Raw genomic sequence first — 16,900 nt, forward strand, 5'->3', positions numbered from 1 at the left:
TGCTGCAAACCGAGTAAGAAAAATAATGAGGTTCATGTAGAAGTCCTGTAGGGCAATCCTGTTCATTTTTTTAATTCCTGAGCCACAAAAAGTATATTAAGACTATCATGACTGTGATGAGTCTTTGACTCTGCCATAAAACCCAATACACAGTAATGATAGAGTTGATTTCCATCTGTGTGAGAGATATTTGATGGGATACTGATTAACTGGTTTTGATTTTTTTTTTTTAAGATATTGTTCATGAAAACCTGAAAATGGGGTCAGATGGTGAAAGTGACCAAGCTTCTGGAACATCATCTGATGAAGTTCAGTCTCCCACAGGTGTTTGTCTCAGAAACCGGATACACAGACGAATCTCAATGGAGGTAATTTACTTTTCATATAATGGCCACTTAAATCAACAAGAGAGTTGGGGGTTGATTGTTGATTATAACTGGTTGGCTTCTCAATTAACTGTAGCCATTCTGACACATATTTCATGCAGAGAGCATTATTTTAATAGTACTTAAACTTCTGTCTCCATTTGTCACACAAGTCAGATGGTTATCTTGCATTGTTTATAAGCTGTTAATTTTGAAAATTAAATAAGTTTTGAAACTTGGATTTTTTGGAAGAATTTAAGTGTAGCATTAGAATATGTAGCATTAGAATATCTTTCTGTCACATTCTGTGCAATTTGCTGAGAATATTCAAGAAGATACAGTGTTTAGACGTTTCTTACTTAAGACTGTTTTATCTTTGTAAAACTAATGCTACAGCAGCAATGGTCCTGACTGCTTCAGCCTTTCCCTCTCTTCCTGTTTTTTAATGAACGGAACTTTACAGGATGGTAAACAAAAGGAGGAAAAGTACCTTAGGAATAACTGTGCACATAATTTCCTTTATTTATGAGTCTCATTATGAATACTAGCCACCCTTGTGCTTGCTTTGTTGTCATTTCCCTTGGTGAAGAAAAACAGAACACTTCCCTGTTTCTTGAGTGTATAAAAGTTAAAATTATAATGATGCCTTTGTTACAGAAGCATTTAAAATGTTGTAGTTGCTGCTTTATAGCATACGTAACAATATGCATATTTTGTAAGATTTTAAATCTTCGTTCAAAGCCTGATATTGAATACAGAATTGGGGAAACAGATCTGGATAAGTTACAGTAGGATGTACATGCCAAAATTTTTTTATTTGTGAGGCATTCCATTATGCTTGGAATTTCAAGACTCCAAGCATGTAATGCTGGCCAGATTCCAAGAACTTGTGAATTAGCTGTATTAATTATATCATTTCTAGCACCTAGGGGGTTTTGTCTTAAAATTCCTAGATTTTTATGTTAGACTCAGGTTTGATCTAAAGGCTGGCAAAGTTGGACTGTGTACTTTGGGAGAACTAAGGTGGATCTATTGATTTATGCAGGATGCTTAAATTAAGAAAAAAGTTATTGTGAAAATTTGCACATCAGAATGTATGCTGGAGACACTAAAAATCAAGCAAATTATTTAAAAGGATTATTTACTTTTTGCTTATTGTCTGTTTCCTCTGCATTTTGAAATGTGCATTTAGAACAGGAAAAAAGTAGGGAAATTAATTACACATAATGAAATTAGCAAACTGAAGTGGAAATGAGTCAAGTCTTCCAGAGAGGGCTAAGAACCATTAAAGGATTCCCTTTGAGATTAGGATTCAAGAAACTCTAAAAGAAATTACAAAAGAACTCAGGAATGGTCATTAAAGTTCAGCAAATTCCTGTGTAGTTTTTCAGAAGGTATCAGATAAAAGTATCTTTTCATTAGCCTCTTTAATTGTGAAACAGTTTTAATATTAACTGCTTCAGAGGCTTTGGGGAGCTTTTATTTCAGTTGTGTTTATCCAATGCTAATTTTCTCCAAATTCCAAGCATTTGTTTTTGATTGAAATTAACATAGTTTCTTCATTGACTGGCTCAGTCAATAAAAGCACTAATTTTTTGGCAGCTATTCCTGTATATTCTGTGAGAATTATAACATTTCTGCCATATCACTTCGGTATTGATATGGTGAGTTTTCCAATAACTTTTCAAGCTAATGTCTAGAACACACTCACTTCTGAATTTTAAGAATGCTGTCACTGATAGGTATTTTTGGTTGACTTAAGTTTACTTCTTAGAAATGCTTTCTAGCGTAGCAGGTGGGGTTTTTATCTGTTTCTGTATTCCAGAGGAAAAAAACCTCTAAGTCTTCATAGCTTTGGTTAAAATACCTTCCTTATCAAAACCTTTTCAGACAACTTTCTCGTTTCCTAAGTGAAAAGGCCTTAAGTGATTACATTTTCTGCCTGCCTTTCTGTCCTCTTATTTTTCCCATGGGCCATTTTCTGTCAGTTTTGACAGATGGATGGAGATCTCAGACGTTAATTTTCTATTAATTTCTGGGGAAAAAATGCTCTGCATCAGGAGAGATTACTAATGCATCCACTGCTAGGAAAGATGCAGCCTTTATTAAAAGACACAGTATCATCATACAAGTTGAGTATCAAGATGTGCATCCACAGAAAACCAGGTTTTACTGGTCTTGCTGTTCGTGGAATGGGATTTCGTGCTTCTTCAGCCTTTGAGGGAACCAAGTAAAGGTTTCCTCTTGTACCAAATCTTGCCTGCATGCCTTGAGTGATTTGTGCCATGGAGCTGGCTGGTTTAACAGTAGTAATTTGGTTATATAAAGTGCAAAAAACAATCGTCGTTGTAAGTTACTATTTCCATTTTATTTTGCTGGTTTGTGGGGATCTGTCATCTCTAGACGACATTGGGTAGCCTGAGGCCATATTCCCTTTATAGTCATTTAGAATGAGTTACAGCTGTACATTATACATGCAGGTTTGAGTAAATTAGTATGTATGTGATAGTGTGTTTTTGCTGTAGTCTGCTGAAGTCATTAGTCACACTTCAAATCCATTGTAGAATGTATTTGGTTAAATATACAAAGTTGGATAAACTCAATACACTGATATTTCTCATTCTTCTGCATTAAGATGAATGTGCTTGTCACACTGTGACTATACTTTTCTGTGTTTAGTTTGGCCAATATTTACTGTATTTGCAACATCTTTGTACATAATTTATTGTTTACATATGTTTGTTTCTCTTGGCTGAATTGACAGAAGTCCTGATTTGTTTTGAAGGTAACTAATCAGGTGAAGCTGAAACCCTGTAACAGTCCTTTTTACTTGTAAGAACTTTGTGTGTATAACCAAATTTTTCATGCTCAGCTTTAACTTCCTCTAGAATTCTGAAAATTAGCAGCCCACAAAAAACCAAACAAATTTTTAAAAATGCATGCTAGAAACATGCATACTGCAAAGTGCTAATTACCAATACTGAGTAGTAGTATTCCTGCGATGTTTTGTGCATTAGAATACACATTTTGATCCGTAGTGTCCATCCCCACTGTAGTGAATTATGTGATAAAGCTGCTTTCTCTGTAATAATTAAATAATTCAGAGCTACAAATAAAACTGTATTGTCGAAGAGTTAACAGATTCTCTTGTCCAGGGTATATGGAAGATGTTGTTGGGAGAGAAAACTTGATCTTTCTAAAATTCTCATACAGAAATATCCTGGAAGACAGAAAAGTGCAAAATAGACAATGGAGATGCAACTAGAAAATGTGTTTGTTGTAGCAGAATCTCCATTGCAATAGAAAGCTGAAATTTCATAACCCTAAATTGACCTGGTTTAGGTAGGAAACCATCATACTGCAATGTAACCTAAATGTGAAGCATTTTAGAGATTAAGTGGTGATACTGCAGAGAGAAAGAATCCTGCTCCGCAGTGGAAAATCTGCTGGGGTGAAATCTTTCCATTCACAACAGCAGCTATGGAGATACCAGCTTGCAATCTGTCATCTCCCCCAAATGACATATAAAATTTAGGCCAGCATGACTACTACAGACAGGGAGATGATATGCATTTGCTTCTGAATTTGACAACGCTGCAGTTATGGGACTAGATATTTTTAAAATGATTGTTCATTGTTATCATGTGCTTAGAGAACAAGGAGAACATACCAGAATCTCATTGTGTTGCCTGGATAAAGTTTATTTTGCCTGTAATCTACAGGCTACTAAAGGGCTGTAAAGCAGTCACTTTTTTTTTTTGTTTTCCTTCCCCTCATTCAGGAACCATGCTGACAGTAGGTGTGAACATCCATTGTGTGAGGAATTTGGCTTCTAACAGCTGTTAGGTTTTAATTAAAATGTCTACTAATCTAATGCTAATATTAATGATTACTTAGTAAATCAGTAAAACTGTTTATCAAAACAATTGTATGGAATAATTTTTTTCAAGGGCCAGAAGCAATAAGGCCAAAGAATGAACACGTGTGTCTGTGTTTTAAGTGCAGGTGCTTTCATCATGAAATGAGAAACACTTTTTCAGATCATGGAGTTAGTTTAAAGCATTTTCGCTTTGATTTGCTGGAACAGACATGGGCAGTAACGCATTAATATAAATTAATGTTTCAAGCTATAAGCGTTCACTGGGGGCTCTGTGCCCATGCACTGGGTAGTGAATGCTTCATTAAGAACTGTGGTGGATAAAAAATAGGGAGATACCGTCTGTGCAAATTGAAACATCTGTTTCCCTTTCCCAGAAGTCCAAGGTCTGTAAGCTGTCTTTGCATGTGAACTGGCGGAGGGCCCATAACCCACTGTTCACCAGCCTGTTTCCCAGATATTTTATCCTGAGAAACAGTTCTTATCCGTCTGACTGTCACATTAGTGACAGGAGCGTGTTCCAGATCAGGCTGCTCCTACCACATTGCTATAGGGTATAATTCTCCCCTGGGAGGATTAGCTGCAGGGTTAGTGCTTTTAGCTGAACAGATAGAAATACAAAGGCTTTGGAGTGATCCTCTAGTCATGTGTGCATTGTACTGGTCACCTTCCAGAAGAAAAGAACGTAGATGAGAAATAAATTTTTGGTGAGCTCTGCTGTTTACCATGAGTGTGACTGCTTGAGGGGTCTTGGCATAGCTTGAGTAACTTGACATACCTTCTCCTGATAAAAGCTCACAAAATTAATTGATATTTCAACTGATGTAGCACTAAGATTCTCTGTTGGTAGGCTTCAGATTAGAATGTGGTGTGTAAGTCCCCATTCACATGTGCAAATAGGGCACTCTTGGCTCCATTAAATTGTTTAAATTCTTTAACAGCAGACTGGATGGCAGTACTGATCCAGGCTTTTGGTCAGAGGCAGTACAGTATTTTCTCCTGCCATTAGTTGTGGAGGCAGGAAGCACTGTATCAAAGACAGCCTGAACTTTCAGCCGTACATCTCTTGCCACTCAAGAGACTCCCTTGAACCCTCGGCAGGGATTAACTACACAGCGCCTTTTCTGAGCAAAGGTTCTTCCTTTGCCCTTCTTTCTGTGGTTGGCAGCCATATGTGTAACTCTTTCTGCCTTATTTATTGGATGTTTTCTAGCCTCTTTGTCTGCACCTCCTGAGAATGTGCAGCTTTTCTTCTGATCGTCTCTTCTGTGAATCCAAGCCTGTGGTCACCTACGAGAAGATTTCAGAACTAGGCAGAAAAAAAATTGAAGCTGAATAAAATCAAGACACTGATTTTTCAGCGGTCATTGTATTATCTCCATTCAGTCATGCTTGGCGCCTGTCTCAACCTTTTGCAAGGTTACACTAGAAAATATGGTATTATTTTTGTAGACTCCTGCTTTCAAGTTCACATGAAACTTGATGGTTTTGAAATACCTCTTCTAAAAACACAAGCGCATGTTCTAAATTGCTAATATGCTTTTGACAAAACTGATGAACCTCCTTTTGATCTTTTTGATTAGTAGACTTTCATTTCTTCTACAGAAGAAAACTGACACTGCAACAGAACATTAATTTGAGCTTGGATAACAGACAGACTTCTTTAACCTGCCTTTTATCATATTTTCTAGGGGTAACTGTTATCAGCAGCTGATGGTTTTTTGCCCTTCTGTTAGGAACTGTTGTAATCATTATGCTAAAGTTCTTGCATTCCACTTGCTAATGCTTCTTCCATTAGAGAAGTTACCATGCTAGGCAGTACCATTTCTATAAGGATGGAATATCTGCTTTTTTTGGTTTTGCTTTCTCACAACTTAGTTATCCTTTTAAGTTCCATCTAAGAGTATTGTGCTGGTACACTGGATGTGTTCAGCCATCTACAAAACACATCTCCAGTAGTTACTGGAATGCAGCAGATAAGAAGTAAGTACTCGGATGCAGTTTCACACCCTGCATTCCAGCCTCACTGTCCTGTCCAGGAAGGTCAGATTCCCAGTTTCTGTATTCAATAAGTTGGTTTATTTTGAATATTTCTCATGGTATTTTTTCCAGTTCCATTCCCTTCCACCTCATTCTTCTTGTAAGCTGATCAATTTATGTTACCACTTCCTTTTGGGCAGTTTCTCTTACTACTCTCTTATGGAAACTGATGAACACGTAACAGAAATCTCTGTTTAAAAATCAGGCAAGTGTAGTAGTAAATAAGGCAGAGCTTGCTTTATTAGTATCTGTTACTGCCCAGCACCTACCGCTGAGTCAAACCCCATCAAAGCCCAGATTTCAGCAGGTTTTATGTTACGAGGCTAATGCCATGGCACGATAACAGTTGATAATTTAGCCAGACGAACAAAATCAAGCATGATCTTTTTATGGTTACTATTATTTTCCTGATTCTTCCTGATACTCTCTAAGTTCACCTCTTTATGAGCTCTCTGAGATGCAATAAAATAATAACAAAAAAACCTCCCCAAGAATAATTTTGAAATATTTCTAGTATAATTTGTCACAAATTCCCTGTGTATTTATACACTTGATGAAAAGAAAGTAATATCTCACGTTTGAGTTTAATTTCTCCTTTCTCAGATTTTTCAAAACTGGTTTTGTGTGTCACAGATGTTTGGTTTGGTTTTATTGGTTGTGAATAGAAGCTTCTGGAATGCAGTTTCTGAATACTGAGTTTGTGCTGAACAGTTTCAACCTTTCACCTTGAAACTGCTGGGAGATATGAAGTAAAGAAAAAACTGACTGGTGTTTTTTTGTTGTTGTTTGGGTTTAAAAAAAAAAAAAAGAATGAAAGAGCAGTTTTATTCAGCTAGTCGGTAGTCTAAACAGCATATCCATGAAATTAAAATCTTGTTAAAAGTATTTTGAAGAAGAAATTGTTCAAAATTCGTATTTTTTACTGCTTACATCAAAAATCCTGTCTGTTGACCTAAAATTCTAATTTTTGTTGTAGTAGTAGCAGCACAAAATACTAATTGTTAGAAATATTGCTGAGAAGATTTCTTGAAAAGTTTTTCATTGTGCTAAAATAAAGAAAAGCAAAGGCATCTGCTTGCGATTTCTGGTTTCTGTGCTTTTAAGAAAATTATTATATATCTTTATTTGAGTGGCCATAGCTACTGTAGGTATTGGTGATAACTTTCTTGAAGTCCTGGCAGGTAAAATCCTTGCTTTGTTGATTGATGATAGCAGATGTGCTCAGAAAAATGACTCCTAGTCCCAAAATAGAGACTAAACCTTAGAATTATTAATAATATCAATATTTCAATGTTTGCACTTGCTTCTCACTTTTTGGTAGCATCTCAACATCAAATCTAACAAACTATGTTTATAATGAGGAGGGGGCAGAGGACGTAGAATATCTGTGTGGTGACTGGTATTTCTCCTGGGTGTGAAACAGCATGTGGGCTCAGTCTCATGATAAAATCCCTGAGAATATTTTGTGTACTTGACTTGATTGGCATATTGATTTAATTGATGAAGGAATTCCATATCTTGGGTCATTCCTGACCCAAATATAAAAAGCCACCTGATTCAGTGCTCAAAATTGATGTGTTCTTGAATTGTGTTGTATTTCAATAGCCTGGCTGAAAACCAGCATGGATTTCTGGAGTGAGAGGTAGCAGTGATCCTTTGTAGATGGGTCTCGAGATTATATTTTCATTACTTCTTCTAACAGAAGGAGAGGTTCTTTGAATACCCTCTCTTCAAATTTAACAGAATAGTGTTTGATTCATTGTGATTCAATGTTTTCAGTAAAATAATAAGAACAAAATTCAAGTAGAAAGGGAAAATGTACTACTCAAGTACAAACCTCCGGCAGAAGGCAGAAAAAAAATGCACTTTCTGCATCACAGTGAAATTATAGTTACACATGTTAGTTGAGTGGAGGGACGATGATGGTTTTATATACCTAATAGGAAAAGTATTATAGATAACTCATCCCAGCTGTTGAAATAGTTATTTTGGTTACAGTAATCAAGGCTTATTTATAAAGATGGTGATATAGAATGCTACAAGGATGCTATAGGTTTCTTTTGGTGAATGTATATGCTGGTGTTTCACTTCAAGACCATGGAGGTCTACAAGGCTGTAACAACAAAATTTTCTATGAATATATTCTCTGATTTGGAATTGTTGGGTTTTTTTTTTCCTGTTTGCTTTTGCCTCTAGCAGTCTTGTTGTGTGTCATAATTCTGTAGAGGATCCAGTTGGCTTCAACTGTGCTAACTCTCATTTGACAAAAATGTGCTGAAATTTGATAAGGCAACCTTCAGAAAAAAACTCCACATAGTATTTGATACTAAAATGATACAGTAAGTACACGCATATAAGGCTGTATATTACAGCGTTTAAATTCTCATTGGCATAAACAAATACTTTTCAATTAATTTGTTTGCTTTGTGTATCATAAAGTAGCACATAACACATTTTTATTTAAAATATGCAAGGAAAGAATACTGTAAAAAGTGGGTTTTGTAAAAGTAAGCATGCCATGAAGTTGAACAGTGATGCATAGAGGGTTATACGATGTAGCATTTTAGATCTTGTTAGACATTCTCCAGTGAACAAAAGCACTATGACTTATTAGTGAACAGCTTGCGGTTGCAGCTGACATGTCTCGCTGGTATTTGCTCAAACTGGTGAGAAGACTAATTCAGACCGATGCTTACACAAGAGAGCAAAGCGTTTTCATTTAATCTATAGTGGATTGTTTGGGCTGTCAAACTGATGTCTGTAGACTTAGAAGAACAATTCTTTTTCTTTGTGAGGTTGTAACAAAATTTTATTGATGGAATTTAACAATATTCTTAAAAGCTAAAATTTCAGGGAGAGGTGGAGAGCTTGTTGTGTGCTGCCATATATTAATTATGTACCATAAGTAATGGTTGGTCTGGAAATGCACCTTATCGACAGACTGAAGAACCAAAGCAGTAAGGATTGCTGCATAATGATGCAGCTTGGCAATACAGTTTGTCATCCACTGACTACGTGCTCCTGACAAAGCCAGCTTCCTCCTTCTTTTGGCTCTTAAACTTGCATCAGCAGATAAGCAGTCGCTTTGTTTTGAAGGGATAGTTTTCTGCCAGTTGACTTTTCTTACACCACATCACGATGTCGTTAGCTTAGAGCCTGTTCTCCTCCACAAAGCGATGGGAACATCTGGCCACAGGCAGTGAAATACTGGGTTTGGAGGTAGACGGCTGTTAGATTAGCTAAATGAAACTTTCAAGGAATAGTGAACTGAGGCTGATACTATCATCAGACTGAGGCCCACGATACCATGGTTTTGGCTTCCAGTTTTTCTGATGAGTCGTTTGGTACTACAGGGCTGCCCTTCGTTTTTTGCCTCTTACTGCTTCACTGGCAGAAGCCTGAATCTTCCTTCTCTTGCTGCGGTTGTGGAGTGCAGTAGCAGCCTAGCAGTTGAAAGATCAATGGCATTTGTAGCCCAACAGATTTGGGAAAAATTTACCATTGCTACTCCAGCAAGAAAGAAACAGTCTGCAAATCGGCACATTTGTTAAAGGGTAAAAATAAAAGTATCTTAGTTTTTCTGCTTTTTGTAGCATAGTGAAGATGAGGATTGGGCTCGGGAATGCCTCAACAAATCCTTCCCTAGGGCAATTTTCTGTGCTTTGTTTTTTTTATTACTGTTATTCTGTTTTGTGAAAATATTAGTGTTTATTATCTAAATGTGCTGTACAAGTCAAAGACTTAATGATTTGAATCATCAGAAGCCAGACTAAAAAGTGTGAATATTTCAAATAGCTTCTTTTTAGAGCTTTTTTTAACATGTGGAGTTCAAACATTCTATATCCTGAGTCAGAGTCATCTTTACTTCACTTCAGTGAAATTTGCTGAAATATGTAGTGCATCATGGCAAAAAATAAATGGTGAGTTAAGGAAAAACAGAAATTGTTGATTTTAACGGCTGATTTAAAGTGCGAACAGTTAAGTGTTGCTTTCGCAAATAGGAATAGGTTCATTCTTTGGAAAAATGTACTTTTTTGACAGAGTTTAAGAGAAGTGAAAATAGATCTGTTGACCAGGAATGAGACATTCTGAAAAAGTGTCATGGGATGGCACTAAAGAATATTATACGGGTCAAGACAAGCAATTAGAAAGAGGAATAGCTGGTAAGCTTGTATTATGGGGAATAGGAGATCAGAGTAGCATATGCTGGAAAAGAAATAGACTTGTTCGAAAGTCAGATGTGAAAAGCAGAATGTGGTAATAAAATGCTAGTACTGGACTGTTGTGAATGGTTTACTGTGGGTGGCAAGTGAAGAAGCTGGTATTTGCAGCAGTGTTTTGGGACATCCAAATGGGGACCGGAAGTAAAGATAACAAAACAGTTTGGGGTTTTCGTTTTTTACTTCCAAATATGTGTGAAAAAACAGGAGGTGTTTGGGGTTTTTTATTTGGAAGATGTGTTTGTTTACTTATTAGGTTACGTTACTCAGCTCACGGAACCTGCAGTATTTAAGTTCAAATGCCTGTCTCCTCTTCTTGTGCCCAAGCGTTAGTAGTCGGTGGTACACAGAACATAGACATCAAGTTACAGCAATGCAGTTGGGTACTAGCCAGAAAAAAGAAAAGGTTCTGCAAAGTGTAGCTCTTCTCAGAGCATTTGCTGTGGCTAGCATTAGAAACAGAGTAAAGATAAGCACGAGTTGGGGTGGTTTACCTCCACAGAAGACAGTGATATTAGTGTCACAAATGCTTGTATGTTTATCTGCCATCAAGCAGAGTAGGACAAATGTGATTCTCATTTCAGGCAAATTATAAAAATAGTATGCATTTATCAGCCAGTAATAAAGCAAGACTGTGAATAAGCATTGCACATGAAGATAGAAAATGGGGTTTTAAGACGTAGAGGAGGGGGAAATTGCTATGAGTGTTCTGGCTACCCTAGCAAAGCAATTGGTACCTGAATATGTTCTCCAGAATATAGTCTGGAACTGGATCAAGAAATAGCTCATTAAGCAACATACAGTTAACTGTAAGCTTTTCAGCGTTTAACAGTACCGTGTTTATTGAACACTTATATATTCTGTTGTAAGTTGACCTTAAAGACAACCAGAAAAGAATCAAACTAGAAAATGTTATTAATTGACCTCATTTGGAAAAATAAATAAGTGGCATACAAGAAAATACTATCACTTTAATTTTCTAAAAGATAGTTTTTATTACCTAAAGTAGTTTGTTGTCCCTGAAAGCTAAGGTTTTGCATTCCAGTAAATCTTTGCTTGTTAGAGTTATAAAGGAATGCACGCAGATTCCCTCTGCATAGTTGAGGGTCTATGTACACCACTTACACACCTGTTAGGTTTAAAAAAGGATACATAACATAGGGAGTTACTCTACTACCTTTAAAAAAAATGAAATAAAAATTTAAAAGGTTCATAAAGGGATGCAAAATTAATTAAGGTTAAAAATGGACATTTAACTCTGTAGTGTTGACAAGCTCAAAATCTTAAATATCAAAAATTAAAGAGCCTAGGGAAAATAATCAGCCCTACCATTAATTTTACATGCTTCCTTATTACTTCTTTAAACAGCATTGTAGCAGGGTCTTGTAACAGCCTGCATTTTTAACAGCCTGCTAATAATTTATTATTATATTAATAATATGTTTTCTTATAAAAAGTTGATTGGTTTTAGTAATTTTCTTTGGTTTAAGGGTTTGGGTGGGGTTTTTTTCATTCTCTTTTGTCTGAGAAATGCTAACACATCATTAGATTCAGCTGGTCATTGAAATTAGTATGGACAAAGTCCATATCTGTCCAGAAAGTGTCTTTTTCATGGAATTCCACAGAGGTTTAAGAGAACTAGAAATTCTTAAAAATCACTGTTTACTGCTGTTGCTTGCACTCCAGCCTGGCATCATGCCAAAACAGCAGCAAGCCCCGGGGTTCAGGAGAGCAGGTGTTGCTGCTACTAAAGCAGCAGTAGCAAGATTGCAATGAGATGGCTGCACAAGCAGCATGAAGGAGCGGAGATGAGCGATTGCATGTAACATACAGATCTGGGCCTCATATGCTAAGGTCAGTGCTTGGCCTGGGTGACGTCTCCTTAAAGGCTGTTCAGCACCAGCAGGGAGATGGGTTGCCTCCCCCAGGCTCGGCAGCTGGCCCAAGCTGGCCAAAGGGCTATTCTCTACCGTCTGATGTGGCACTCGGTGATAAAAGCTAGAGGAAAAGAGGAGGAAGAGGGGACATATGCTGCTATGGCATTTGTCTTCCACTCCCTGAACCACTGCTGGTTGTGCTGAGGCCCAGCTTTCAAGGAAGTGGCTGGACACCTGCCTGCCGATGGGAAGCAGTGAATCAGCTCCTCTTTCCACTCTGCTTGGGCTCGCAGCTTTTCCTTTCCCTGTTAAACTGTCATTACCTCCACCCACAAGTCTCCTCACCGTCCTTCCGTCTTCTCTGCAACCCGCTGGGAGCAGGGAGCGAGCGCTCAGCTGGGTGCAGGCTTGGCTGTTTGCCGGGGTCAGCCCGCAGTGGGGGAATAAGTCTCTTGCTGCCATCAGCTGAACAGGTTGCCTAAGCCTCAGCAGACTGCCTGGTCTTGAACGCTCAAGGCTCAAAATTGGCTGGCGGATAGTAGGGTTCTCACTTTTCTTTTTGACATAATCTCAGTTAAATTAACTGGGGTTTTCAGCTGTGTCAAACCAATGTAATTTTTGTTTCCAGGTTTTCTGTTTAGCTACTAGGAATGTTGTGCTTATTTCTCTCATGCACATCTAATGAATCCTCTTTCATATTGCTGGATAGCATTTTATTATGATTGCTTTCTTCTCCCAAGAGCTGGTTGCTTCAATTATTGCAAAAACTAGGAGGAATTAAGGTTGTACAGGCAAACAAAACCTAATTTCTGTCTTTCAGGTATTTTGCTTTGCTGTCTAAATGACTTTCTTTAATTTTGTCTATATTAGGCAGTTAGGTAAAGGATAATTATAGTACGAAGAGGACTTTATAAATGTGACTTTATATATGTAGCTTTATGACCTTTCAAATATTAGTGTCATAAAAGGCTTCCGACTGGTAGGTAACAATTTTAATATATGGTGTAAATAAAGAAGTCTTGGTGTGGTTGACATTTCAACACAGCCAAATATGCCTGAGTGTTGCAAGTAGAGTAGTAGTGTAGATCATTAGGAGGAGAAATCTATAAGGTACCTGATGCAGTTTCTATGAAATCATTATATTTTCCTCTCAGAAAAGAAACTTTGTTCAGCTCTAAGAAGTTAAGGAGAATGGTCAGTGTTTTTGTTTACAACATGACAAATATGTAGGCTTCCGGCACTAAATACTCATTTTTTGAGGGGGGAAAAAAGAAGTGATTGCTGTCATATATTGTCCATTATATTACAAATGTAAGTAGAGAAATTATACTATAAGCAGGTATTACAATTCTGAAAAAAAACTATCTCTACTTTTACCCTTGGGTTGGGCTGTGTTGGTTTTGGGTTTTTTTTAAAGACAGGTGTTGAGGGTGGGGTGGGGTGTTTTACACTTAAAGTATACTGTTTGTGGGTTTTTTCCCCAAACTGGAATATGTTTTGGCCTTTGCATCAGGAAGTACTTATATTCAAACAATATCTGTATTATGCACTGTGGAGCACCAAATGTTAGTTTACAGCTTAAGCTCAGCTTAGACCTGAGGGTGTCACGTGGATGTCTGAAGTAAGTCATGGGGGGTTTTGCAATTGCCTATTGCAAAACTGGCATAGACAGAGCTTCTGAGATGAGAATGAAGGAAGGGGACTTCTGTAATAGAATTGCAGCTAGGTCCCATTATAATATTTTCTGGTACCTAAAATGTTATCTCCAGTTTTTATGGTAGCTGGACTCCAAAGTAATGAATTCTTAGTAGCTGTAAAGCATCTTAGACTTGTTTTGTTTCCCTTCCTCTCCATTTGAAAAGGTATGTGTTTGTTTATGACAGGCGCTGTGCGCAGTTAATGGCATAGTTTTCAAATTGCCTTTGCTTCCTTCTTCCTACATACCCATCAACTTTGTATGCTTAGAAATGCTTCTTCAAGGCTGTGGAGCTGGGTGTGAAGCACCACTTTGCCTGCCCCAAGAACGAGTGCTGTGGGAGGAGGGAACATACAGATGGAGAGCTTTGGGATACAATCAACTCAGTATTTCATGAGGCCTTTGAGTTGTGGTCTGTGATTTCAGTATCCCTATAAACAGACTCTGTTAAAATACTTACTGTCAAACAAGCACGGTAGGACAATAATAGAGTACTACAGCAGGTTTCTATGCCATGGTATTAATAGATAGGAGTAGGAGAAAGCTAATTTGCCACAGGATATATAGGATAATGATGATATCTACTGTGTTCAGGAAGTTATATTGAAAAACTTAGCTCAGTTCTCTTCTGCTGTCTTGGAATTTGTCAAATTTTGGCTTTATTTTATGTTCTTGAGCAACAGGAGAAAGAAAATCAGGATATCGCCCCAGTGTTGATTTGGGATAACAATAGGATGGTAGAATAAGAGACGTGCTTATCCTTTTCCTGCCATCCTTGTCTTGTTCCAGCAGTTCCACAGTTTCCTGCTGCAGTGAGATGAAACAGCTACTTTCTTTAAGGCAACATAGAGCTCTTTCCTTTGTGCTCATCTGTTTTGATAAGCTACCTGAATTTTCTGAAGAATGCAATAAATTATAGGGTGAATTTATTTATTTAATTAATTTTAATAATCTGAAGCCTCTTCAGTAGGGAAGAGACATTTCTTTTTTCAGATGACTCTACCTTCACTGAATTTTAGTTGCCTGTCACAAAAATAGAATCAGCAGAGCCTGCAAAAAGAAGGAAAATTCTTTAGTGGAAAATACTGGTTTACTGTAGGGATTACTGCTAGCTGCTGTTATAATTAATTAGTTTCTCTACTCTCCCAAAAAACACACAGGCGGTTCTAAAATTGCCAACGTTTTGAAAAATTTGAAATATCGAAGTTGAAAATTAGTAAAGAAATTGGAAGCTGCCAAAATTGAGGCATCATTCTGTTTTCTTTTAATTTCACTTCAAAATGTTGGTCAAAGCTGCCATTCTGTGAACAGTACTTCTTTTGTTTAATGACAATTGAAAAATTCTGTACAAAATAAGAAATACAGACACTGATTTTCCCAGTTACACAAAGAAGCTGACGTTGGGCAGCAAAGTAGAAGCTAATAGATTTTGTACTCTGTACCTAAGGAGGTGTGAGGAGCAAAAGGAAAAAAGGAGGATCAGCTGCCAGAAGTTAAAGCTTCGGTGGCATCTCTCAAAAAATTTCTGCCTGTATCCAGTGGCCGTAGCGAATAGCATATGTAGATCAATCATTTGGGGGATGTGTATTAGCACTTCAGTCTTACCTGAAATTGCACTAATTGCCACAATACATTCATTTTTTTAATATATTTTTAACTGATTTTTTTTTTGTTTTCCAGTTGCTCCAGGTACATGTACAGATCATGCATATACGTGTTTCAAATACATTATCAACACTGAAAGCTTAGCAAGTTGTCCACCAAGATCTCAAGTCTTGAAAAGTCTGATGATCCAGTTCTGTGGCAGCCTAAGCCAATTTAGCTGCCGGCTTCCTGGGCTTGCCCCTGCTGCCTCTTGCCCTGTGGTCAGGCTGTGAGCTTGTGTGACCTTACACTGAACCTGTTTGGAGCACAAAGCTGGCAGGAAGCTATGCACTTCGCCTGAGATAGTTTCTCGATGATTTAGCATGCTGAAATAATTCAAAGCTGCTGCAAAGACACGAGTAGGAACACATGGCCAAGCCTGAGGGGAACCGAATGGGGCTGTAGCTGCCAGAGTTTAGGTTAGCTCAGGGTACCCAGAATTCAAAGCTGGAGGTAAGATAGAACAGGGGTAGCATCAAGAAGATCATACTGCTGTCAGGTCAGTATTGATTAAATCTGAGGTCCACCAGCAGAAATCTGGAGATTCCCTCTTCTGCTAGAGAAAAAAAGCGTGAAAACAGCAGTGGTTCCTGAGATGTCCCCGTAACTTAAGGGCAGAATCCATGGGGGTTGATTGTACAGTTTGATGCTGAGTGTGATTTTCCTTCACTTGGATAAACTACATTTACTGAAAAACTATTCCTGCTGTTCTGGAAATCATGTCCCATTTTTTATGCGCCTGGATGTATTGCCCTAGTATCTCCGTGGTGGTGACTGGCCGCTTTAAGAGAATATTTGGTATTGCGTTTTCCATCATGTTTGAGATTAAAGCCAAAGAAAAAATTGATGAGAATGTGCAGCTGCCCCCATAAACACCCCTTTTTTTCATGTTTATTGAAAGGTGAAGTAATTTTGTTTCCCTCTTGTCTTAGAAATTACAGCTGAAAAATTTACTCGTGAGAAACAGAAGCTGATGTAGGGAAAATTGCATTTATATAATGGAGTTTTGGTTTTCTAATGACCATATGCTAAAGAGCTTGAAATATTACAAGCGTTAATACATTTTTCTAGTTTGGCTCAATGACGAAGTGACTCTGTTTTGTAAGACTGAAAAAATGCGAGTTGAAGCAAGTTTATAACTTTAAAGGGAGAGTGAGATATTTTGAATCATGGAGATCTCT

At 37.6% G+C, this 16,900-nt stretch overlaps 1 protein-coding gene across 4 annotated transcripts in view; it reads left to right on the plus strand.

The window, feature by feature from the left end:
- Positions 1-16,900, plus strand: part of CDK17 (cyclin dependent kinase 17) — a 92,140-nt gene that overhangs the window by 57,297 nt on the left and 17,943 nt on the right. For all 4 annotated transcript variants that reach the window (XM_075080471.1, XM_075080464.1, XM_075080477.1 and 1 more), the window contains one exon: positions 235-368. In XM_075080471.1, the coding sequence (XP_074936572.1) occupies positions 235-368 (134 nt within the window). The remainder of the gene's footprint in view (positions 1-234; positions 369-16,900) is intronic.

The sequence above is a fragment of the Phalacrocorax aristotelis genome, chromosome 1 (assembly GCF_949628215.1).
Source record: "Phalacrocorax aristotelis chromosome 1, bGulAri2.1, whole genome shotgun sequence".
In the NCBI taxonomy this organism is placed as follows: domain Eukaryota; kingdom Metazoa; phylum Chordata; class Aves; order Suliformes; family Phalacrocoracidae; genus Phalacrocorax; species Phalacrocorax aristotelis.